The sequence below is a fragment of the Brachionichthys hirsutus genome, chromosome 7 (genome assembly GCF_040956055.1).
Source record: "Brachionichthys hirsutus isolate HB-005 chromosome 7, CSIRO-AGI_Bhir_v1, whole genome shotgun sequence".
NCBI classification, from domain to species: domain Eukaryota; kingdom Metazoa; phylum Chordata; class Actinopteri; order Lophiiformes; family Brachionichthyidae; genus Brachionichthys; species Brachionichthys hirsutus.
The window spans coordinates 8,359,937-8,385,347 of NC_090903.1; the positions used below are offsets into that span (position 1 = coordinate 8,359,937).

At 43.7% G+C, this 25,411-nt stretch overlaps 3 protein-coding genes across 6 annotated transcripts in view; 1 reads left to right on the plus strand and 2 right to left on the minus strand.

Annotated features, from left to right (window-relative positions):
- marchf8 (membrane-associated ring finger (C3HC4) 8) overlaps positions 1–1,389 on the plus strand; it is a 35,993-nt gene extending 34,604 nt beyond the window's left edge. The window contains exon 6 of the mRNA XM_068741395.1: positions 967–1,389. Coding sequence (XP_068597496.1) covers positions 967–1,271 — 305 coding nt within the window. The 3' untranslated portion in view covers positions 1,272–1,389. The remainder of the gene's footprint in view (positions 1–966) is intronic.
- Positions 1,390–2,773: 1,384 nt separating this feature from the next.
- Positions 2,774–9,774, minus strand: LOC137896211 (polyunsaturated fatty acid 5-lipoxygenase-like). Its single transcript, XM_068741743.1, has 14 exons — positions 9,549–9,774; positions 8,158–8,356; positions 7,993–8,074; positions 7,782–7,904; positions 7,529–7,635; positions 7,269–7,441; positions 6,910–7,061; positions 6,588–6,786; positions 6,432–6,518; positions 6,112–6,290; positions 5,809–5,930; positions 5,394–5,494; positions 4,926–5,096; positions 2,774–4,794 (listed from the first exon to the last, which is right to left on the minus strand). The coding sequence occupies exons 1-14, from the start codon at positions 9,705–9,707 to the stop codon at positions 4,615–4,617; spliced, it is 2,034 nt and encodes a 677-aa protein (XP_068597844.1). The 5' UTR covers positions 9,708–9,774; the 3' UTR covers positions 2,774–4,614.
- A 3,303-nt stretch (positions 9,775–13,077) lies between these two features.
- LOC137896210 (polyunsaturated fatty acid 5-lipoxygenase-like) lies at positions 13,078–21,448 on the minus strand. 4 transcript variants are annotated; one of them, XM_068741741.1, is made up of 15 exons: positions 21,127–21,193; positions 19,792–20,028; positions 18,633–18,831; positions 18,468–18,549; positions 18,257–18,379; positions 17,854–17,960; positions 17,594–17,766; positions 16,340–16,486; positions 16,014–16,217; positions 15,858–15,944; positions 15,541–15,719; positions 15,238–15,359; positions 14,410–14,510; positions 13,634–13,804; positions 13,078–13,502 (listed from the first exon to the last, which is right to left on the minus strand). In XM_068741741.1, the coding sequence occupies exons 2-15, from the start codon at positions 19,903–19,905 to the stop codon at positions 13,323–13,325; spliced, it is 1,989 nt and encodes a 662-aa protein (XP_068597842.1). In that variant the 5' UTR covers positions 19,906–20,028; positions 21,127–21,193; the 3' UTR covers positions 13,078–13,322. The 4 variants fall into 4 exon arrangements, with proteins under 4 accessions (XP_068597842.1, XP_068597840.1, XP_068597841.1 ...); XM_068741739.1 differs by lacking the exon at positions 19,792–20,028 and having other exon boundaries at positions 21,127–21,448; XM_068741740.1 differs by lacking the exon at positions 19,792–20,028 and having other exon boundaries at positions 16,014–16,212; positions 16,335–16,486; positions 21,127–21,448.
- Between the last annotated feature and the right edge of the window lie 3,963 nt (positions 21,449–25,411).

Sequence of the window (25,411 nt, forward strand, 5' to 3'; positions counted from 1 at the left end):
GTAATACTTCTTATGCGTAAAGGCTAGCTCAGTGGACGTCTCAGTGGACGTTCCAGGCACATCAACACAGACGCTGTTTCTTGTCCGTCTGTCTGCTGCGATTTATTTTCTGTGTGATGGTGGGGGGGGGGGGGGGGGTTTGAATGAAAACAAACACGGCAGATGGCTTGAGAATATCTTCTCATTAAGTATTGGTATTGCTGTCCTGCCTAATCATTAATATTCTACTTATATTATATTATAGGCTAGCGTAAACAGGTGTTTCCACAACCTGATATTTCATGTTATGCATATTTTCAATCAGGGTTACTGAATCTCAGGGACAGGATCTAGTAACGCTGTTGTCGACCAATCAATGGGTTTGTATGTTAAATTATGTGAATTATTTATGCATGCTAACATGAAGTGGTTTTTCAAGATCTGCCTCCTAGATTTAGATTTTTATTTTATAGCTGATGGCAAATATTTACACATTTACTACTGAAGTGTTAAAAAAAAAATTGAAGTTGTTCCTCTCAATTTTCCAGCAGTCATTTATTTTTATCGGCATGTGAATATGTTCTTATGCCTTAAACAGGCTCCAGCATCAGAGCGAAATGAGAATGCATTGTAAAACAAGTGAGCGGAAACGAATGGGATGATTGTGTTTGATGGGGCCCGAACCCCTGCCCCACCAGAGGCCCTTTGTTTTCACTCATGTCAATCGTCCAACAACCATGTTGGATTTGAATGATATTTATATTAATAGTTTTTAGTGCAATTGTCTCTTTTATTTTGTATGTCCGCTGTAATTTTTTATTCTTTTATTTTGTTTGTCTGCTGTAATTTTTTATTCTTTTATTTTGTATGTCTGCTGTAATTTTTTATTCTTTTATTTTGTATGTCCGCTGTAATTTTTTATTCTTTTATTTTGTATGTCTGCTGTAATTTTTTACTCTTTTATTTTGTATGTCTGCTGTACTGCAGGGATCCTCGAATGGCCTTTCTGGACCAAACTGGTGGTGGTGGCTATCGGCTTCACCGGCGGGCTGGTGTTCATGTACGTCCAGTGCAAAGTCTATATCCATTTATGGAGGAGACTCAAGGCATATAACCGGGTCATATACGTCCAAAATCGTCCGGACACTTGTAAAAAGCTGGCGCTGGAGAAGCCGCCGCTCATGGAGCCGAGTCTGGAGAGCAAGGAAGCTCTGGCTCCTGCCCAGTCGGACACAAACTCCTCCCAGTACACAGAGACAGAGGACAACAGTATGGAGGTGCTCCACGTCTGACCGCTCGGCCCATTCCATGGATCGCCCTATTCTTACTCCACACTCAGAAGCATAGCCATCGTGGAAATGCTCGATGGCTGAGGGATGACGCGGACGCTCTGTCTGATCCCAGATCGACTCACACTCCTCCTGTCTGGCCTTATACGTCCTTTCATCTGTCCCCTCACTCCATGCTCGGGTCGCTTTCTGTTCCCAGGACTCATCTGTCTTTACTGACTTGCGTAAATATGGTGAAGCCTGGACACGTCCCGCCCGCATACACACACACGCTTCTGGGAAAGCAGGACTGAGACAAAAAAAGACTCAGAAACGACTCTGGAGCTCGACACATTTGTGATTTTATTATTTCCTCCCTTGGGTCTTGGGCTAACCTGCTGCAGGTCTGTCTGTATGCAGCACCGTGCATCAGATCTCAGGAGCATTCCGGCTCCTGCCATCGCTGGCGTTGTGTTCTGAGCGCTCCGAGCTGGTTTGGATCGGAACATGCATCAAATCACTTTTGTTTTTAGCTCCCACAGGAACTCCCATCCTGTCTTTTTGCTCCGCGTTTCTTTTTTTATGATGACTTGCGTTGGGGGAGAGCACATGCAAAACAGCCTTCGTTGGGTCCTCTTTTATATGACATCACATCCCCCCTCCCCCCCCCCCACATGTTCACATTCATGTATAAATGAAACCTTTCACGGACGACAAAAACGTTATGGGGTTACAAACACGTTATCGACTGGAATGTTAGTCTGTCAGTGAAAGAAGAAAGACAAAGGGGTTGCGAACGAGAGATACTGGGAGAATCCAGCCGCATTATTTCTCTACCCCATGCAGCACAAACCTTCTGAAGGCTTGGAGAATGTATACTTAAAAAAAAATATATGTACTGGTATATATGATTTAAAAAAACAATAGTTAAATATTAATAATAATAATAATAATAAAAATTACTGATCAGTGGAAATTGCAAGATGATTTCCAAAAGTCTTTGCGGGAGTCTTTGTGCTCAAACGGCGTCACTAACGGTTTTCTATCATGCAAACGGCAAATGAAGTATTTACCGTGCAATATTCCACGTGCAGTTTTTGATATTGGATTTGTTTGCTTAGTCTCAGATAAGCCTTGAGGAAATCACAACTGCCTATTTTCAGCCTCCAAATACTCCTATTGTTTTAACGCGCTGCATTGATTGACCCCAAATGGAAGCGAGAGCCAAACCATTCAATCGAGTGCCCAGAATAAGCTTCAGGATCATTTTAGCTGTGCATGAGTCAAGAAAAACAGAAGAGAACAAGCAAACGAAAAAACGATAGTCAAGCTTGCATGCACACACACACACACACACACACACACACTATAGTGTGTATTAATAACCAAGCAGACCAGAAGTCTCTTTTCTTGCATTTGATTTAATTAGTCATTAATCAAACAGCCAGCATCTTTCCCCATATTTCGGTTTTTCATCTCTTACCTTTTGTTCCACTTTCTTTATTCCTCAAACACAAAAAGACACATTGAAGCACAACTGAGCTACATTAATAGTATTTATATATATCGCAGCATAAATTCACTGTCGCTAATTAGCAAACGGATCATTTAATTTGCAATAAAAATGAATGTCAGACAGCCGGTGTAGGATGTTGCGCTGAGCTGCGTGGCGCGCCCCGTGCTGGCGAGGAGCGGAAGGTGCAGCGGTTCATTTCTCAGGGCGCTGTGATTTAGCCTTGCAGTCGTTGTAAGTGCTTTATTGGGCACATGGGAGCACAGTGATGCCAGGCTCATGTTGAGCCTCACAGCCATTCCAGCAGCACACATGTTTAAAGCCTCTTTGATACCAGTATACTGTCTAAACAACGCAACGTGACCATTACTGCCATCAGCAGCAATAAATGGAACCTAACTTTGTTTTTTTTTTCTTGCACCAATGCAGACTATTTGTGTACATGCCCCATGTAGAACTGAAATATAGAATCTAATATAATTTTAATTCATAATACGAGCCAAGGGAGTCGTCGTGTGTCAAGTTGGATCAATGGTGACGCGTCTCTGAACAGTCACAGATAAAAAGTGCAATTACCCCATTGTCATTATTCTATTCAGTGGTTATGTAATAGTGTTTAATGTCCATGGTGTCCTCTGGGTAGAAAATGACAATTTCTTTATTTTGTGTTGTATTTATTTTTTAAAGGAAAACGAGAGTACAAAGTGTTCATTTGAAAACTCCTTTCATTAGTGGATTCATGCAACTTACACGGAGCGTTTTCCCGGGCGTTTTCTCTTTGATTGCACTTTGGCTGTGAACATCAGCTCCTTCTTGCTTTTTCACATGCTTGGCAATTTTTCTTTCAATGCTGATCGTAGACATGAAACTTTCATCCCCCCCCCCCATATATTTTAGTTGCACAGAAGATGGAAGTATGGGGGATTACAGATGGATTTTGTGTTGTATTCGTATAGGAGCTGGCTCCTTTCATGAAGTCTGGTGCAGAAGTATTGATTTCGTCTCAATAAATATTGAGCTCTCTTTTAGTAACGGCCGTGTTCCCCTAAGATCTGCTTCTGTCTGATCGTCACTATGAACTGATCTCCACATCGTCTAATCATAGAGCAGGAGATTAACTGGGAGGGAAAGGTACTTGTAAAAATGTTATTTATGGTTTATGCTTCTGTCCACATTTACACTGTCTCTTCAAACATATCATGTCTGGGAAGGTAACTTGCATAAAGCTGCGTTTGTTTACTACTGAATGGACTGGAACGTACATATGACTGTTCCCCTGTCTTATATCAATCCACAAGTTTGTGTCAATTTACTTTGAACTAGTAAGTGTATGAAATTGTTTGGGGGGAAAACAAACTTGTTTTTAAAAGAAATATTGATGTGTTTTCAGTTTAATTTCCCATTATTGAAGTATGTAGAATTAAAAAGAACAAAATAAAAAATGAAGTTACTTTTAATGCTTTATGACTTTATACTTCCTAAATAATGTGCAGTGATGTTATGTAAGAGGCGCTACCGTGTCTTTTCTAGTAAGTAACACAGGATGGAAAACATCTGAACTACTAGCAGATAGAAATGATGCACGGTGTAGGAATAAAACCATTTTAATTCCATGTAAAATACATCAGAAGAAAAGCTTACACAGTAAAACCTGGAGAGTAAATATACCAGAGTAACTGTTACATAGTTGTTATTTTCCTCTCAGAGTTATATTTACTCCAATTTGAGTAACATTTACTGTGTAGTTTAGCAAATATCAGAATCAGACACGGGTGAGTTTTCCTCACAGCTCTGTAACATCAGCAGAATTTAAATGTGCTGTTCATAAAACATGAAATGGGTTAATTTTCTTTCTCAAACAGCAACACTGTTTGGGATTCTGTCTGGAGACATGTTGTAGTAAGGCAGATTCTTTGTCTCGTTCCTCCTCTTGATGGAGCTGGTCACCTCTGCTAGCTGCTTCCTGAAGCGCTCCATGGCCGCCTTCACCGGCTTCTCCACGAAGTGCTCGTCTGGGTACGTACCCAGGTATAGCTGCAGGGGAGACGGGACACACGGGGGAAGCTTTGCTGGACATTCTGGGCCATTAAACAAACCAGTTTGCACCAAGATGTTGTGTGCAAGTGTGCAGACGAGTGCCTTGACGTGACGCATCCTGTCCATACCTCGTTCTCCTGGTACTGACTGAGGGCCCAGACGGCTCCGAGGTGCCAGCTGGAACGCCCGCGATCAGGAAGGCTGTCGATGATCATTTGAATATCTGCCAGACCCTTCTGTTTGGGCGGAGGCCTCCGCATGGTGGACGGAGCGTTGGGGATCCACGAACACCAATCGTACTGCAATTTACAGCAGATAAATTCTTCCTGCCGCATCAATGCTGATTAATCTCACAATGCTCTGTAGTAATGACTTCTAATGCCGCTCGGAGACTCCCCACCGGCTGAGCGGATCACATGTCTGGCTCCAGCCAGCGTGACGAGGATGCTGTAACGGATCGACTCACGCAAGGCAGCCAGACCAGACGTCATTCCTGGCCACATTTTTAAGGGACTGTGCCAAGGCGCTCTAGGAAGTCCTTGTGGATATCTTTAACATCTTCCTGAGCTAAACTGTAGCGATGACCCGTTTCTCACCTGTCCAAAGTTGACCGCTGCATGCTGCGCCGAGGAAGTGAACACAATAGTGGTCAGATACTCCGTCAGCTCCTTGCGGGACTTCGCAGACTTGGGAAACTCTGCAGGATTGTGGCAGACAGAGGGCTGAGAAAGCGTCCTACAGAAATTCACTGCTTTCATTTTGCAAGTGCTGTTACGGACAGATCCTTTGCACAATGCAATGAGGAAGGTGATGGGGAAATGTAAGAAGGGTACATATTACAACACTGGTGCTCGGCTAGCAAAGGCATCTTTATAATGGGATGTATTTGAACCTGTCCTCTGCAGCACAACTAATGCAATATGAACAGACGGCGAGCTCTCACTATGAGTTGGTTGGTTGCAGGAATGCTAAAAGGTAAAACTATGTAGGACATCTTAGACGTGTACCCACCACAGCTTTCAAAGTCTTGCATGCCAAAGCAGCGCACTTCTTTAATGAAGGCCTGGATTTCTTCATCTCCCTGCACCGCCTCATCGGTGGTGTAGTAAATGTGGACCACATCAGACACAAAACTGCCAAAACGGAACCAGGACAGCAGTCAGACACACACACACACACAAAATTAAAAATGCTTCCCTTGACACTCAGGGGTACACAAATCTTATCCAAATGCGCTTCATCCTTCCCTCCAGCTGTTTTCCTGCCCTCAAACACAGACTATTCATCAATGCTATAAGAAGAGTCGTTCCTCACATCTTGGTCGCCTCCCACACCCTGTTGCCATCATCCCTGTAGAAGTAGGTCGGCAGCTCCTCCTCCTTGTCCATGCCTCGGCTTTTGATCATATCTGGGAAGGTCAGAGACCTGAAGGTCAGGGACTTTGTGACCTTTTGAACCAGTTGGATATGACCACCTCCACCCAGTGCATTGGCCTTGATAAGGAAGGAGATTTAGCATCATCGTTACTCATCGTCTGCACATGTGGCTGCTGAAATTTAAACTGAAATACTGCATTGCAAATAAAGTTGCATTGAATTGAATTGTTTTCCTCTTCTGCGCATTCAGAAACTCACCTTGTCAAAGAGGCCACATTCACAGATGAGCTGTTCTCTGGCCTTTGTGTTGATGGCGATGGTAAAGCGAACATGTGGAATAAGTAGCTGGGAGAAAGTACAGGAATCCATCAATCAATCATCCAATCACTTAGTCAACAACTGAGCCAGTCCTACCTTATATACAGGGTGAACCGCAGGGAGCTCTCTGTACATGGCAATGGCAAACACCTCTGTCATCAGGTGTGTTCGAAGCAGGTGTGTGATGGTCTGGTGGTGGTGGAAGTCAGATGAGCGGACCCAGATCTTAGCCAGCAGCCAGTCGTAGTCGCTGTCTGTGGGCAGGAAGATTGGGTTGTCTTCCCCCGGAGTCTGGCTGAGCTGGAAAAGACCAAATACAAGGGAGAAGCAGCAGAAAAGGACTGATGCATCCTCTCCTACCCGCCAGTGGAAAATACCTCGCCCCCCCGTGGTGTAAAACACACTTGCTCATTATCACTGTACCTGTATGGCTATGGGCAAGATCTTCTTCTCAGTGTTCTTGTAGAGGAGACAGATCGGAGCGGCGAGGTACTGCACAGTGCACGCATCTGTGCAGTTCGGGCTGATGCCATCTAACACCTCATAGTCTACGACGTAGATGTTACCTGCCTGGGGCCAGAACATCAACTCACATTATACATCAATCGGAGAACTGGATAGAGGCAGAAATGTTACACACAGCATGTTTTTATCTTTGAAATGGTGAAAATATTCACTTTGTGGCTTTACCCATGTAAACAGATTCTCCTCCCATTACATTGTCCGTTTATTTCCCAGTTTGGGTTGAATAAATGTAATAGCTCGTCTCATCTCTACCTCGACTTCCTGCTCCAGCGTCAGCTCCCTCTCCAGGCAGACGGAGACCATCTCATGAGTGACGGGAAACTTGTCGAGAAGTTTGGTGCACTTTTTGATCACCACGGGGTTGCAACCATTCAGAAACTGGTATCCAAAAATGAAGTCCTCCTTCCAGTGTTCCATCACATACTCTGTAATATAATGTAATCAGAACACAAAGTAGCATAACGTGACACGGCATGACATGACATGACAATACAAATATGTGTGAAGCTGACCTGAGATTGTGTTTTTGATTCTCACAAAGATTCTCTCAAAATCATTGAAGTCACTCCAGGAAGTCTGGAACATGTGCATGAACTGGTTCACGCACAGGTTCTCTATTCTGTAAATGAAATTAAATGGTCGTTTTTGCAACAAAAAGCATTTCCACACCTTGCCTTGAGGGACGCCTCTCGGGTCCCAGTTTCTCTGAATCTGTTCTGCACAGCATCAGCGGCTTCACAGCTAATGGACTGGAAAATAACTTACGCCTTACTGTAGTTCAGGACAAAGTCCACCGCCTTCTCGCTGTCGAAGCGGATGTCTTGGGGCAAATCTTTATGTCTGTTGGCATCTATGCTCATGGGAAACCCCGGCTGCCACTCCTTCCATCTGTAAAGGACATAGACGACTACTTATTAGTGAGCACCCTCAGCCTCCTGACACACAAACACAAACGGCGTCTGCAGAGGAAGCTTGCCGACACGCCTTTCTCCTCATCTCCAGTTCTTTTTGCCTGTGCTGTTTGAGCAGGCTGCTCTTATCATCCTGGAGCAGACAGGCTGCAAGAGACACGAGACAAAGTGAGGGACGAAGCAGAGGCTATTTATTAAACTTGTCCTTTTTGCATTTGAGATGGCTCCACCTCTTCCAGCTCGCAGCACCACCTCCTTGTCATCCACCAGCCAGCGGAAGCAGGGGAACTCCACGTATTCTCCAGATGGGATCTTGACGGTGATGGACCTGCAGTACCAGTCATCGTTCATCCAGTACTTCCTCTTCTGGATCTTCACCAACACAATCTCTCCTAGGCTCTCCCCGACCCGCACGTCGTAAGAGTCCACCTGCATTACAGTCAGCAGCTCAGTAAGTATGCAGCGAGTTCTGGAATCGTAGCAGTTCACCAGAAAATGAAACATGAAACAGCAGTTTCCACAAAACACTAAAACAATAAAAACTTCATGTTTTTGTAATAAACCAAATTATTCATAATATAAACTAGAAAAGCACTCAGAGAGAACAGACCTCCGCCAAGCAGCTCACTCCCCTCATAATTAGATCTACACCGTCCACATGGTAATCTGGATCATCAAAAGGTTCTAAATTGTTCTTGGTGTCTACATACACCAACCATGAAAAGGAAAAGTGAATCAGAGTTGATGTGTGTTTTTAACTGATTTTTGAATCCGTAAATGGAGTTTTCCATGTTAAAATGTTATAATGTTTCCGGGAGAAAAGTTTTTATTCTTTTTCCCAAGTCTGAGTTTTTTTTACTCTTCCTACCTTTAACATGTTTGAGTATCTTGACCTCTTTCTTTGACCCTCGGCCGTCTTTGACGGTTTGTGTATTCCTCTTTTTAGCTGCCAGCTTGTTATGTTTTCTGCTTCACACACATTTTCCAACATTTTCTCTCCGTCCTCCTCCGTGTTCCATTTATTTTCTTTTGCTCTTCAATTTGTGTACTCGATCAGATTTCTTCCTGTTTGCTGTACCTTCCTGTTTAACAGACTCCAGGCTTCTGTTATTTCTTCATGTACACAGTTTACCCTCGAGTTGGTCACGCTGGTCTCTGAACTGCTTCCACAAACACAATCTTCCGACAGCAAAAGATTGTATGATGGTGTTATTTGTTATTTTTATGTTATATATTACCTCTATCTATTTAATGAATGAATAAATCCGTATTCATCAAATCCATTTAAATTGATTTAAACCTGCTGGATCTTTGGTGGTAGTGGGGGGGATTTACACTCTCCTGCCATTCTAATATTCTAATAAACATAGCAAATGTAATATTTTAATTTCAAGGAATTGTTTTTGTTTTCTGACTTGCCTTTGATTCATTTTATTAATTATATTCATTGCATTCTTTAGGTGGCGCAGTGGGGAGTGCTGTTTCCTCACAGTAAGAGTCCACCTGAGTCTGTTATTCAGACCACGCAGGCTGGGGTCTGAATAAGAGGGTGAATGGTCGTCTGTCTGTCTGTCTGTCTGTCTGCCCTGCATCCCACCCAGTGTCACCCAGCATCACTTACCGCCCCCCTCTCAAAGTCATCGTACAGCGGCTTGTCCAGCAGCGTCCTCTCGCTGCTCCGCTCCGTGCCCACCAGCGTGATGTAGATATAGTCATCCGTCCCCGCGAACCACTGGCTCCCCGTGGAAATAGTCACCGTGTAAGAAAGCATGCTGGCCATGCAGGACGAAGGCAACTTCACGAGCGTCCAAATGTCCAACGTGAAGAAAAGAAGAAAAGAAATCCGACCCCCCAAAAAAACACACAAAAAAAGCAGCTTAGAATTTAAGACAGGTTTCCTCTCAAATGTCTTTCACTGATGCACAGATGTCACTTCTCCTCATTTCTGTTGCACAAACACCAAGAAAGTGTTTCAACAGGCAGCGGTGGGTGGGACGAGGCGCTCATGTCCCTGGGGGGGGGAGTGTCTCCACCCTCGTTCTGTAAAGGAGATCAGACTGGAATACATCATTGGGCACAGAAAAAGGTGTGTAAGGCAACGCTATCAAATTCTTAGCCTTTGTCTGCAAAAAAAAAAAAAAAAAAGGGCGGAAGCAGTGCACGACCAACACTGTGTATGGTGGGGACGGTGTGCTGCTGACCTCGACTCAATACGTTGTGGATCGGTGGAGGAACTACTTTGAAGACCTCCTCAGTCCCACCAACATGCCCTCCGGTGAGGAAGCAGGGCCTGGGAACTCTGGAGTGGGCTCTTCCATCTCTGGGTCTGAGGTTGCCGAGGTCGTCAAAAAACTCCTCGGTTGCAAGGCCCCAGGGGTGGATGAGATCTGCCCAGAGTTCCTTCAGGCCCTGGATGTTGTAGGGCTGTCGTGGTTGACACGACTCTGCAACATCGCATGGACATCGGGGGCTTGATTTCACTCCTTTCACTACTATTCCCTTGTTTAAGGTAATTAATGTACACAAAGCATGTTAGCAGTAGTTTACTCTGTGTTATGGTGACGTTAACTGAAAGTAATTATATATTTCGTTTTGTTAGGATTGCTGAAAATGTTCTTATGACGGGAGACGATGTATACGCTTTAGACCGCATGGCGGCGAGGCTATATTACACTGTTCCCTCCGTTTGATTCACCATGTAAGCTAGCTACTGTCATTAATGCTGCAAGACAGGATACAAATAATAATTTAGTTATTCAGTTGTCCATTTGGCATTAAGCAATGAGTTAAAAATATATTGTTTAAGATGTTCATGTCATCATTTAGAGTAGGAGGATGTTAAAAACAGGTATTGCTGATACGTAATTTTAATCAATTACCGGTGAGTTCTGTATGTGTTATTATGATGTAAAATGATTCAAGAGAAACGAGGGAACGACAGAGCTGTGTGCGTGCTTGATTTCACTCCTCTCACTACTATTCCCTTGTTTCAGGGCACAACACGAGCCATAGAAAAGGTTGGGAACCTCCTGATCTAATCCCAACACATCTCAGCATGTTCAGATTATTTAATGTTGAGCTCTCACAGCTACAATAGCAGGGATATTTCAAAGGGTGACAGAAAGCTAATGAAGTTTTAAATTTGCCAAAGACATTACAAACACTGTAAACTGCATGCGTACAAGTAGAGGTAGTATTTATACTATTTGTTATGCTGATTTACCTCTGCAGGCATCAAATGCTGAAGAAGACAAGAGACAAACTGGCAATGACAAAAATCACAACTCTTGAAATAATGTTTCGTCGTCTCTGTTGCTCCAGCAAAAGATTACTTTAATGAAAAGCACTGATATCACTACCTGCCAGGATACTATGACTAAGCGGCACATAAAACATTATTCTAATTTGACTTGTATTTCATAAAATATATATTTTAAAAAAAAAGTTGTGATCAGCGCTGATAGTAAACAATTCAATAGAAGATCAATGGTGCCACCTAGTGGTAACATCTGCAACGAAATAAATGGGCCACGGCCTGCGAGGGGCCGCAGCCGGTGTAGTTGAGAGAGAGGCCTCCATACAGTCCCTTCTTGATCCCGTATCGCCTGTGCACGTAGGTCAGGGTCTTGCTCAGTGTTCTGATCAGGTTTGAATACATGAGACTCCTTGTCAAACTTCTCGGCCCTTCTCATGCTCATAGAGACCAACAATGTGGCTGCACTTTATAATAACTTAAGCATATTTAATAGCATGAGTAGCAAATCCATGTTAATTACCTGAGTCATTGTGAGCATGCGCAGTAATAAACGGTCTGAGTACGTTTTCCAGACCAAAGACACATGGAGGTGTGTGTTTGTGTCTGTGCTGCTGTGAATATTAAGTACTAGCTAACCACTTGGTGACTGAGACACGCAAAGACTGCTGCAGGGTGTCTAATGCTACACCATCAAAACTGTTTACTGATCACGGCTCCATGCGGAGGTGTACCGACTTTTCTTCGCTTATCCCCTCCCATTCTTCCTGATTCCAGTCATTGAACAGATTTCAGCTGTCGCTAAGCCTTGATCTGAGCAGAACAAGTCCAGTTCCTCAGGCTGGTTTCCCTTGTTCTACTCGGGATCATAACCGAACAGTCTGCTGTCCCAGACAGCAGACTGTTCGGTTATAAATGGGACAAAGGAGGGACACTTCGCAGATGCCAAACAATGATTATTATTTTCAGACATCAGTGAATTTTGACTTGTGTCTCGTTCTGGTTTTGTGTGTTTCCCCTGAAATGCCTTCAACCCCCCCCCCCCCAGTTGAAAAGCTTTCTTTTCCTTCACAGCCTGCATTTACTTTTATTCTTTATCCTTCCGTGCATCTTGTGTGGTCCTTCCTTGTACCTTTCCAGGTCGGTGAGTTTCTGCCCTTTCATCTTAGATATGTTTTGGTGGCGCAGCAGCAGCGGAGTTTTGGGCTTATTGCTCCTTCACTCGGGAAGACCTGGTTTGAGGAGCTGGCTTAATAATGAATTGTGACATTGTAATTGCTTTCATGTCTCCATGGAAGTAGTGAGTGTGTCTCTGATTTTAATTTGATGGAGATGTGATTGTTGGCAGACTGTGGCTGACTTGCTGGTTAGTGAGTCTTAAAACTCATTGAATATAAATATCATTCAGATCCAACATGGTGCTCATTCACTCGTTTTCCAACCGCTTTGTCCGTTGCCGGGTTGCGGGCCAAGCTGGAGCCTATTTTAGCAGTCAATGGGCGAGAGGCGGGGTACACCCTGGACAAGCCGCCTGTTCATCGCAGGGCAACATAGAGACAGACAATCAGCCACACACACACTCACACCTACGGGTAAGTTAGTGTCACCTAAGATGCATGTTTTTGGTGGTGGGAGGAAGCCGGAGAACCCGGAGAGAACCACGCAGACACGGGGAGAACATGCAATCTCCACACAGAAAGGCCACAAGTAAGATTCGAACCCACGACCTCCTTGCTGGGCGGCAACAGCGCTTACCACTGTGCCACCCATGCTCATCTGTCATTCTGTAAATACCGAAATCAGCAAATTTAAGACTTCTTTTTAAAAGAAATATTGATGTGTTTTCAGTTTAATTTCCCATTATTGAACAAAGTATGTAGAATTAAAAAGAACAAAATAAAAAATGAAGTTACTTTTAATGCTTTATGACTTTATACTTCCTAAATAATCTGCAGTGATGTTATGTAAGAGGCGCTACCGTGTCTTTTCTAGTGAGTAACACAGGATGGAAAACATCTGAACTACTAGCAGATAGAAATGATGCACGGTGTAGAAATAAAACCATATTAATTCCATGTAAAATACATCAGAAGAAAAGCTTAGACAGTAAAACCTGGAGATGAAATGGGTTAATTTTCTTTCTCAAACAGCAACACTGTTTGGGATTCTGTCTGGAGACATGTTGTAGTAAGGCAGATTCTTTGTCTCGTTCCTCCTCTTGATGAAGCTGGTCACCTCTGCTAGCTGCTTCCTGAAGCGCTCCATGGCCGCCTTCACCGGCTTCTCCACGAAGTGCTCGTCTGGGTACGTACCCAGGTATAGCTGCAGGGGAGACGGGACACACGGGGGAAGCTTTGCTGGACATTCTGGGCCATTAAACAAACCAGTTTGCACCAAGATGTTGTGTGCAAGTGTGCAGACGAGTGCCTTGACGTGACGCATCCTGTCCATACCTCGTTCTCCTGGTACTGACTGAGGGCCCAGACGGCTCCGAGGTGCCAGCTGGAACGCCCGCGATCAGGAAGGCTGTCGATAATCATTTGAATATCTGCCAGACCCTTCTGTTTGGGCGGAGGCCTCCGCATGGTGGACGGAGCGTTGGGGATCCACGAACACCAATCGTACTGCAATTTACAGCAGATAAATTCTTCCTGCCGCATCAATGCTGATTAATCTCACAATGCTCTGTAGTAATGACTTCTAATGCTGCTCAGAGACTCCCCACCGGCTGAGCAGATCACATGTCTGGCTCCAGCCAGCGTGACGAGGATGCTGTAACGGATCGACTCACGCAAGGCAGCCGGACCAGACGTCATTCCTGGCCACATTTTTAAGGGACTGTGCCAAGGCGCTTGTGGATATCTTTAACATCTTCCTGAGCTAAACTGTAGATGCCCCCATAATCCCAGTCCCATCCGGCCACAACGACTACTAGCCGATAGCTCTGACCTCCAGCACCATGAAGGGCTCCAAGTTTCTGGTCATGCAGAATATCAAATCTGCCCTTTCTGTTAAACTCATAGTTGCTCTGGTATTTTAATTGCATTCCTCTTTAAGTCAGATTTTGGATCAGGGGCCTCTTATTGAGCAATGCATTTTAGAACCAACAGTCGTTACCAAGTGAAATAATCTATAACAATCCAAAACTGCAAGGCTGATGTCATTGTTATATTTTCAGTATAACTAAATCTCACGTTGAATGTCAGGTTCACGATGACCCGTTTCTCACCTGTCCAAAGTTGACCACTGCATGCTGCGCTGAGGAAGTGAACACAATCGTGGTCAGATACTCCGTCAGCTCCTCGCGGGACTTCACAGACTTGGGAAACTCTGCAGGATTGTTTTGAGAGAGCGCTGAGAAAGCGTCCTACAGAAATTCACTGCTTTCATTTTGCAAGTGCTGTTGTGGACAGATCCTTTGCACAGTGCAATGAGGAAGGTGATGGGGAAATGTACATATTACAACACTGGTGCTCGGCTAGCAAAAACATCAGCCACGCTCGACGAATGGGTCCTCCCGGCCGAGAAAAAGTTAACGATGGTCTGGCCTGATTTATTTGTGATTATTTTATACAGGGTGTCTTGAGTGTTAAACTCTGACATTAAATGGTCCTTCGAGCTGGAGTCCAACAGAACCGCGAACCTCCGGAATGGAACAAGACGATGAGACATGTGCACGCTCCAGACGGGGAGAACGGGTCCACGCGGACAGAATTCTCCGCTGACCGGCGAACTCTTTGTTAGGTCCGGCGGGTATCGAGGTGACAGAAGCAGAACAGCGGAATCAGCGTACTATTGAAAGTCAAGGCCGAGAAAAAGTTAACGACGGTCTTACTTGATTTATTTGTGTGCGTTTGATTATTTTATACAGGGTGTCTTGAGTGTTAAATTCTGACACCTTGACACTCTCAAACCCTGATGATGGGATGTACTTGAACCTGTCCTCTGCAGCACAACTAATGCAATATGAACAGACGGCGAGCTCTCACTATGAGTTGGTTGGTTGCAGGAATGCTAAAAGGTAAAACTATGTAGGACATCTTAGACGTGTACCCACCACAGCTTTCAAAGTCTTGCATGCCAAAGCAGCGCACTTCTTTAATGAAGGCCTGGATTTCTTCATCTCCCTGCACCGCCTCATCGGTGGTGTAGTAAATGTGGACCACATCAGACACAAAACTGCCAAAACGCAACCAGGACAGCAGTCAGACACACACACACACACAAAATTAAAAATGCTTCCCTTGACACTCGGGGGTACACAAATCTTATCCCAATGCGCTTCATCCTTCCCTCCAGCTGTTTTCCTGCCCTCAAACACAGACTATTCATCAATGCTATAAGAAGAGTCGTTCCTCACATCTTGGTGGCCTCCCACACCCTGTTGCCATCATCCCTGTAGAAGTAGGTCGGCAGCTCCTCCTCCTTGTCCATGCCTCGGCTTTTGATCATATCTGGGAAGGTCAGAGACCTGAAGGTCAGGGACTTCATGACTTTTTGAACCAGTTGGATATGACCACCTCCTCCCACTGCATTGGCCTTGATAAGGAAGGAGATTTAGCATCGTTACTCATCGTCTGCACATGTGGCTGCTGAAATTTAAACTGAAATACTGCAATGCAAATAAAGTTGCATTGAATTGAATTGTTTTCCTCTTCTGCGCATTCAGAAACTCACCTTGTCAAAGAGGCCACGTTCACAGATGAGCTGTTCTCTGGCCTTCGTGTTGATGGCGATGGTAAAGCGAACATGTGGAATAAGTAGCTGGGAGAAAGTACAGGAATCCATCAATCAATCATCCAATCACTTAATCAACAACTGAGCCAGTCCTACCTTATATACAGGGTGAACCGCAGGGAGCTCTCTGTACATGGCAATGGCAAACACCTCTGTCATCAGGTGTGTTCGAAGCAGGTGTGTGATGGTCTGGTGGTACTGGAAGTCAGATGAGCGGACCCAGATCTTAGCCAGCAGCCAGTCGTAGTCGCTGTCTGTGGGCAGGAAGATTGGGTTGTCTTCCCCCGGAGTCTGGCTGAGCTGGAAAAGACCAAATACAAGGGAGAAGCAGCAGAAAAGGACAGATGCATCCTCTCTTACCCGCCAGTGGAAAATACCCCACCCCCCGTGGTGTAAAACACACTTGCTCATTATCACTGTACCTGTATGGCTATGGGCAAGATCTTCTTCTCAGTGTTCTTGTAGAGGAGACAGATCGGAGCGGCGAGGTACTGCACAGTGCGCGGATCTGTGCAGTTCGGGCTGATGCCATCTAACACCTCATAGTCTACGACGTAGATGTTACCTGCCTGGGGCCAGAACATCAACTCACATTATACATCAATCGGAGAACTGGATAGAGGCAGAAATGTTACACACAGCATGTTTTTACCCTCGCCGAAGGGGAGGCGAGGGTATTGCAATTTGGTCCGTTTGTTTGTATGTTTGTCTGTTTGCTTGTCTGTCCGAGCGCATAACTCAAAAACTAGGAACCCAATCGACTTGAAAATTTTACACAAGCAAGGTTCTGTCCGTGGCTCGGTCCTCCCCGAGAATGGCATTGATCCGGATCTGGATCCAGATTCTAGAATTATTTTTACATCTGGAATTGTGCCTCTGCTGTAAACTGCCACTTTAAGAGGGAGGGACACGAATGGCATGATGGGAAAAAGAGTCCAGAAGGTGTCTTGTAGTATGATCCGGAAGCCCTGTTTACTGTCTTACAAGGTCGAATAGTCTGTTGGAGGCGAGGGTCTGCAATCTCTGATTGTCTTTCTAGTTATCTTTGAAATGGACATGGGGGGCTTTACCAATGTAAATAGATTATCCTCCCATTACATTGTCTGTAATTCAATTCAATTTTATTTCTCTAGCGCCAGATCTCCGGACTGAGTACTGGCTTGGACCAAAGTCTCGACTTGGCACACGAAACGAGGAATAACTGAGGACCAGTTGTATATTTGGATTACGCTAAATTTTCATTTCAGCTGAATATTGGATCTATTATGTCTCCAGTCCCCCTCCACCCTTCCTCTGAGAGAGTTCTGTACAACGCCAGGTCCTATTTGTCTATCAAAACAATCCAAGGACATGTCTCTCTGACTTTCCACACACATGAACTCACACACACACACACACAAACGCACACACCCCTCAACGGCTCATCTGCTCTCGGAATTCTTCCTACTGTTACCAAAGGGAAGCATATGCAGTGTGAATAAAAGCACCGAACCCTGTGGAACTCCATATTTAACTTCTGTGTACGTAGAAGATTTATCATGAATGTACAAACTGAAATCTATCAGATAAATATGATCTAAACCAATTCAATGCAGATCCTCTAATCACGTCTGTTGTTGTTTCCGTTTATTTTCCAGTTTGGGTTGAATAAATGAAATAGCTCATCTCATCTCTACCTCGACTTCCTGCTCCAGCGTCAGCTCCCTCTCCAGGCAGACGGAGACCATCTCATGAGTGACGGGAAACTTGTCGAGAAGTTTGGTGCACTTTTTGATCACCACGGGGTTGCAACCATTCAGAAACTGGTATCCAAAAATGAAGTCCTCCTTCCAGTGTTCCAACACATACTCTGTAATATAATTTAATCAGAACATAAAGTAGCAGAACGTGACACGGCATGACATGACATGACAATACAAATATGTGTGAAGCTGACCTGACATTGTGTTTTTGATTCTCACAAAGATTTTCTCAAAATCAGTGAAGTCACGCCAGGAAGTCTGGAACATGTCCACGAACTGGTTCACATACAGGTTCTCCATTCTGTAAATTAAATGAAATGATTTAGTGGTTAATATTTTCCAACTGAACCACTAAATCATAATTTAACCTCGAGAACGTTGACTGAGTTGTGTTTTGGATCTGGTTTCTGTTATCTCCTCTAATGTCTCCGCTTGAATAAAAGCACCATGCTGACAGTTCCTTGGGCACACACACCTCTGCCATCATGGCCGCGTGGACGCCTTGCATTGAGGGACGCCTCTCGGGTCCCAGTTTCTCTGAATCTGTTCTGCACAGCATCAGCGGCTTCACAGCTAATGGACTGGAAAATAACTTACGCCTTACTGTACATCAGGACAAAGTCCACCGCCTTCTCGCTGTCGAAGCGGATGTCTTGGGGCAAATCTTTATGTCTGTTGGCATCTATGCTCATGGGAAACCCCGGCTGCCACTCCTTCCATCTGTAAAGGACATAGACGACTACTTATTAGTGAGCACCCTCAGCCTCCTGACACAGAAACACAAACGGCGTCTGCAGAGGAAGCTTGCCTGTACGCCTTTCTCCTCATCTCCAGTTCTTTTTGCCTGTGCTGTTTGAGCAGGCTGCTCTTATCATCCTGGGGCAGACAGGCTGCAAGAGACACGAGACAAAGTGAGGGACGAAGCAGAGGCTATTTATTAAACTTGTCCTTTTTGCATTTGAGATGGCTCCACCTCTTCCGTCTCGCAGCACCACCTCCTTGTCATCCACCAGCCAGCGGAAGCAGGGGAACTCCACGCATTCTCCAGATGGGATCTTGACGGTGATGGACCTGCAGTACCAGTCATTGTTCATCCAGTACTTCCTCTTCTGAATCTTCACCAACACAATCTCTCCTAGGCTCTCCCCGACCCGCACGTCGTAAGAGTCCACCTGCATTACAGTCAGCAGCTCAGTAAGTATGCAGCGAGTTCTGGAATCGTAGCAGTTCACCAGAAAATGAAACATGAAACAGCCATTTCCACAAAAGGATATGTTTTACAGCATAAAAAAAGATTTTTTTTCACGTGTAATACAATATAAACTTCATGTTTTTATAATAAACTAAATGATTCATAATATAAACCAGAAAAGCACTCAGAGAACAGACCTCCACCAAGCAGCTCATTCCCCTCCTAATTAGATTTACACCGTCCACATGGTGATCTGGATCATCACCAAAAGGTTCTAAATTGTTCTTGGTATCTTTATACTCCAACCACGTAGAGCAAAATTGAATCGGACTTGATGTGTATTTTAAACAGATTTTTGAATCCGTAAATGGGGTTTTCAATGTTAAAATGTAATCTTTTTTTCTGACCACATTCTGGATCTGATCCAGATGGCATTTGGTGGTGAGATAGAGGTCCCCACCCTACATGACTGTGTCAAAATCCATAAACATCGGTCAATAATCAACCAAGATATTGAGGAACAAATTTTGATGCTCCATTGACTGCAATGTTAACAAAAATTTCAAAGCGATCCAGAATCTCTTCTGGATCATCACCAGAATGTAATTATCTGTTATGATTTTTTTTTTCCAATAAAGCTATACTGGCAACATTCTCAACATTCCCTGAAAATGTCATCAAGATCCATCAGTAACATTTTGAGTTATCTTCCTACCAGACAGACAAACAAACCAACGGCAGCGGTTACTTCACCTCTGCCTCGGCGGAGACAATTATAAATTCTTTGCATTTATAGCAGAATAAAAGGCAAAACTGCAACGCAATTCTGACATAAGCCTTGTGATAAAGTATCATGGTTCTTTCGTTTTTATTATTTTTCCCATGTCTGTGGGGTTTTTTTTTTACTCTTCCTACCTTTAACATGTGTGAATATCTTCACCTCTTTCTTTGACTCTGTGGCCTTTGGTTTGTGTGTTCTTCTTTTTAGCTGCCAGCTTGTCATGTTTTCTGCTTCACACACATTTTCCAACATTTTCTCTCCGTCCTCCTCCATGTTCCATTTATTGTCTTTTGCACTTCACTTTGTGTACTCGATCAGATTTATTCCTGTTTGCTGTACCTTCCTGTTTAACAGACTCCAGGCCTCACGTACACAGTTTACCCTCGAGTTGGTCATCTGTAAATGTAATATTTTCATTTCAAGGAATTGTTTTTCATTTTATTATTTATATTCATTGCATTCTTTAGTTGGCGCAGTGGGGAGTGCTGTTTCCTCACAGTGAGAGTCCACGCAAACAAGAAAAAATTCACGGAAACAAGAAAAGAAATCACGCAACAAGAAAAAACACACACAAAAAAGATATCACACAAACAAAAAAAGATATCACACAAACAAAAATGAATTCACACAAACAAGAACATAAATCATGCAAACAAAAAACGAACTCACGCAAACAAGAAAAGAAATCACGCAAACAAGAAATGAAATCACAAACAAAAAAGAAATCACACAAACAAGAAAAGAAATCACGCAAACAAAAAAGGATTCACGCGAACAAGAAAAGCGTGTGATTTCTTTTTGGTGTGTGTGCGTTTTCTTGTTTGCGTGATTTCATTTTTGTGTGTGTGTTTTTCTTGTTTGCGTGATTCCTTTTTTATTGTGTGTATTTTTTTCTTGTTTGCGTGATTCCTTTTTTATTGTGTGCGCTACGATTTGTTGTTGTGTTTTGCATTCACTTCAGGGCCACCGTAAATCTGTGTGGGTTTCCTGCCTCGTACAAACACCATGCAGGCCGGGGCCTGAATAAGAGGGTGATTGGTATGTCTGTCTGGGTGGCACGGTGGCACGGTGTTGCTCACAGCGACGAGGTTGTGGGTTCGAATCCGACTTGTGGCCTTTCTGTGAGGAGTTTGCATGTTCTCCCTGTATCTGTGTGGGTTCTCTCGGGGTTCTCCGTCTTCCTTCCACCACCAAAAACATGCAGCTTAGGCGGATTGGTGATGCTAAATTGTGTGAGTGTGTGTGTGGCTGATTGTCTGTCTCTGTGTTGCCCTGGGATGAACTGGCGGCTTGTCCAGGGTGTACCCCGCCTCTCGCCCATTGACTGCTGGGATAGGCTCCAGCTTGGGCCGCGACCCGATAACGGACAAAGCTGTTAGAAAATGAATTAATGAATGGTCGTCTGTCTGTCTGTCTACCCTGCCTCCCACCCAGTGTGTGCAGGTGTCGACTCGCCGTTCATCAGATTATACAATGCATCATGGCATCACTTACCGCCCCCCTCTTCAAGTCATCATACAGCGGCTTGTCCAGCAGCGTCCTCTCACTGCTCCGCTCCGTGCCCACCAGCGTGACGTAGAGATAGTCATCCGTCCCCGCGAACCACTGGCTCCCCGTGGAAATAGTCACCGTGTAAGAAAGCATGCTGGCCATGCAGGGCAAAGGCAACTTCACGAGCGTCCAAATGTCCAAAGTGAAGAAAAGAAGAAAAGAAATCCGAATCCGAGAAATCACCCAGAAAAAACACACAAAAAAGAAACTTCAAATTTGAGACAGGTTTCCTCTCAAATGTCTTTCACTGATGCACAGATGTCACTTCTCCTCATTTCTGTTGCACAAACACCAAGAAAGTGTTTGAACAGGCAGCGGTGGGTGGGACGAGGCGCTCATGTCCCTCGGGGGTGGGAGGGTCAGACTAGATCAGACTAGAATACATCGTTGAGCACAGAAAAAAGTGTGCAAGGCAACGCTATAAAATTCTTAGCCTTTATCTGCAAAACAAATGCAAGGGCGGGGGCATCGAGGCACAAACCCCAGTTCCACTGAAGTTGGGATGTTGCGTAAAACATAAAAACGGTCATTTGCTCGTACTTTTCAAACTATATTCCATTTATCAAAACGTTCAAACTGATCAATTTGATTATTTTTCAAATATTTACTGTCTCTGAACCGCTGCCCTCCTTCAGAGGTAAAGGTTCTCATCCCATCGTTCTTATCAGCCATTATTAATAATAACAAAGAAAGCAACTCATTAAAAAAAAAAAAAAAAAGAAAGAAAATTTAAGGTTGCAAGTTGGATTTCAGTGATAAAAAAATGAGTCAGCTCGAAGGTATCCGGAAACATTGATTTATTTTCACTACATAAATCATTGATTGAACTTTATTTCACTCCGCTGGTCACTCACACACCCTGAAGTGCCCCCACTCCCTCACCTTGAGAGCCGATAGTCTCACTGTAAGATTTGGTTGGACATGTCAGCTCCTGACTCAGAGCAGCAGCCGGCGGTGAATTCCATTCCATGTTCAACAAAGTGAATGAGTCAGGCATGCAGTCCCTTGGCTCAACCCGCACCTCTATTGTTCCATTGTTCTGTTCTTCTGGCAGAACAACTCTGTCCTTGCTTCATTGACAGATTTCCAGTGGATGCAATCTTCATGGAGAGGAAGGTGAAGAGTTCCTGCTTGTTCATCGTGTCACGCAGGAAATCTGGCCAATTCCCTGGCAGCTTGTTCTGACCAGCCACCTTCCGTCGTATCCCCTTGCCTCGCTTCTCCCTTATTGACTCTTTTATGCTGCTGGTGATGTAAGTGTCCCAAACCACATCAACGCTTTTGGAGGTCTCCAAGTGCTTCATGATGTGGGGAACAAAGACACAACTGGCATATTCGTCGAATGTGGTAATGTTGGTAGTGGACAGGAAGTGCACAACAGCGGCACCGTCGAGTACTTTGACATCCAAAGTACCTGGAGGTTCCTGTTGTGTCTTTTGTGTCAGAACAATTAGCAGATCTGACTTCTTTCCCAGCCGTAGTTTCCCTCTGTCAGATAAAGAGGGAGGGTTTGGATGGTTTTCGTGCTTAAAGAAGGTGCTCATGTCCCCCTCTCTGTGTTGCATGGCTGTATATAATTGGGAGAAGAGTGCCTCATCATCCTTCAATATTGATATCTGCCCTGCCTGCTTGGTCTTGATCTTGGGTGTTGGGCATCTGAAGAGAGGCAGTGAGTTCTTTTTGATGGGCTCGTGAATGGAGTGTGTGCAGTCCCTGCATTTGGGTCTGAAAACAAGCACGGTCTAACAGATAATTTTATTATACATGTAATAATACTTGTGTTAAAAAGTGAAGCAAATCAAGTTCAATCCATGCATGTCATCCATTTATGTCCATCTGCTTAGGAATCGAGTTGAAAATGATGCATACATTGCCAGTGTTAGCCTCCCTTTTCCTCTATCGATATCCCCGTCTCTCTCCTCGTTCTGTCTCTCGCTTCCTCTCGCACGCCCCCTCTCTCTCTCTCTCTCTTCCACTCACTTTCCTTTCGCCCCGGCTGCGCGCGCACACACACACACGCATCCACATCTCACAACACCAGAATGAACATAATTTATTTGATCTCTGCAGAAATAATCATCTAGTGGTATTCTCAATAGCTTTAATGCATTCCCTGACTCAGAAAATGTATACTTTGACACCAAGATTGACCTTCTAAGTGGCTTGGAAGCCGAGATATTGGCATTTATAGATTTTACATGGCGGAAATCCAATATGGCCGCCATCCGCCATCTTGATGAGGCGGCTCCCACCAAAAAATTGAAAGCTATGGTGATGTAGAGCACATAAAAATTTTTTGGTGCTTTTATCCACCGTGTCCCCATTTTACTCAAATCTGGTCCTAAGCCACCGCACTATACCCGCACCATCAGCGTTAACAGTGAAAGACGTGTGGATGAATCCAAATGAAGCATTAAGTATGTAGCATCCAGTCGATTTAAAAAGGCCAGAACCGGTGGTTGAATGGTTTATTTTGACCTTCCGTCCATTAACCAACGTAAGAGCTATGAAAAATAAAACACACAATAAAGTTAACCATCATTCTGCCGTTACCATTCATAACTCAAACATTGACACACAATCCTTACCATAAAATACGATTTAACCATAAACATTTAAACATCTAAAATACAACTATTACACAGACACAATCACATTTACCTTGTTCCTCAATAAACCGATGCTAAAACATTAAATCATTTCCTTATGCTAAGTCTGTCTTTCCTGTTGTTCCATCTTGTTCCGAGCGTCTCTCCTCTCTCCCTCTGGCGTTCTTAGCATCCGGTTACAAGGTTAAGAAAATAAAAGCACAAACTTACGAAACAGTTAAAACAAAAGCACGAACTCAAAATACAATTACTTACTTATCTAAACAATATTAACCTTACATAACTGCCGTTACAAAAAGCAGCGACAGAGGCAGCGATCCCATAACAAAACCAGAAAGGTTGCATAAATGCTTTTCAACCCTGACACACACAAATGTTTAAAAATATAATCATTTACAATTACACTAGAGGAGAAGCTTAATTTCTGTGTACTGCTCATTCGTATATTTGGATTTGTTATAAATGATTTTTTTCCTTCCTTTCCATATCATTCAAATATTATCTTAGATAAATATGTCGCTCAAGTTTAGCATAAATTGCATTCTTCATGAGAGATTACTTTTGTAGGGGATGCGGGAACATACTACAAGTTTTCTTGGGGTGTGAGCCATAAAAAAGGTTGGGAACCCCCTGATCTAATCCCAACACATCTCAGACATGCTCAGAATATTTCATGTTGAGATCTCACAGCTACAATAGCAGGAATATTTCAGAGGGTGACAGAATGCTAATGAAGTTTTAAATCAAAACACTGTAAACTGCATGCGTACAAGTAGAGGTATTTAAGCTCTCTGTTGTCCATGCTGTGACTGCTGTATTTATATCGAGTGTTTAGACAGATGATGCTTTATTTCAATGAGTCACAAACCAAAAAATGTTAGAAATTATTGTTCTAAATTGTCTTTTTTGTGGTGGTGGTGGGGGGGGGGGGGCAATTCCCTCCCATTTGGATACAATGATCTAAAAACTGAGGCACCAAATGAATCACGTGGACATTCATAGGCAGAAAACACATTGGCTATTCTACTAAAGTTAAGACATCGAATGCTGAAGAAGACAAGAGACAAACTGGCAGTGACAAAAATAACAACTCTTGAAATAATGTTTTGTCATCTCTGTTGCTCCAGCAAAAGATTACTTTAATGAAAAGCACTGATATCACTACCTGCAGCACACAAAATTCTATTTTGACTTGTATTTAATAAAATATATAAAAGACAAAAAAGAGAAAAGTTGTGATCAGCGCTGATAGTAAACAATTCAATAGAGGATCGATGCTGCCACCTAGTGGTAACATCTGCAATTAAATAAATACGAGGAAACGGTGCAGATTTCTCCTGAGTCATTTGTCACATCACTGAAATCATAAACAACCCTTCACAACTCAAAATCTCTTTCTGATCACGGATGTACAACATTCAGTATAATGAAATGATAAAGATTCTTCTGCAATACAGAAAAAAATACATATGAAATATGAAAATACAGTTAATTATCACATGCTGTTTCAGACGGTCTACTTTCTTCTTTTTTTTACTGCATGTGAGCCTTTTGATGATTTTAGATTTGTGAAGTGGACAAAAGCAAAAAAACAGAGTAACTCCTTGGTTACTGTTGTG

Excerpts from the sequence above, each read along its gene's own strand:
- LOC137896211 (XM_068741743.1), bottom strand. The coding sequence starts at position 9,707 with ATGGCCAGCATGCTTTCTTACACGGTGACTATTTCCACGGGGAGCCAG. Across the intron at positions 7,636-7,781 it reads GTCCTGAACTACAGTAAGGC|AATAGAGAACCTGTGCGTGA; the intron begins GTAAGTTATTTT and ends TTTCATTTACAG. Across the intron at positions 7,062-7,268 it reads CGCTGGAGCAGGAAGTCGAG|GCAGGTAACATCTACGTCGT; the intron begins GTAGAGATGAGA and ends TTCTGGCCCCAG.
- LOC137896210 (XM_068741739.1), bottom strand. The coding sequence starts at position 21,285 with ATGGCCAGCATGCTTTCTTACACGGTGACTATTTCCACGGGGAGCCAG. Across the intron at positions 18,380-18,467 it reads ATGAGGAGAAAGGCGTACAG|ATGGAAGGAGTGGCAGCCGG; the intron begins GCAAGCTTCCTC and ends TGTCCTTTACAG. Across the intron at positions 17,767-17,853 it reads AATCAAAAACACAATGTCAG|AGTATGTGTTGGAACACTGG; the intron begins GTCAGCTTCACA and ends ATTATATTACAG.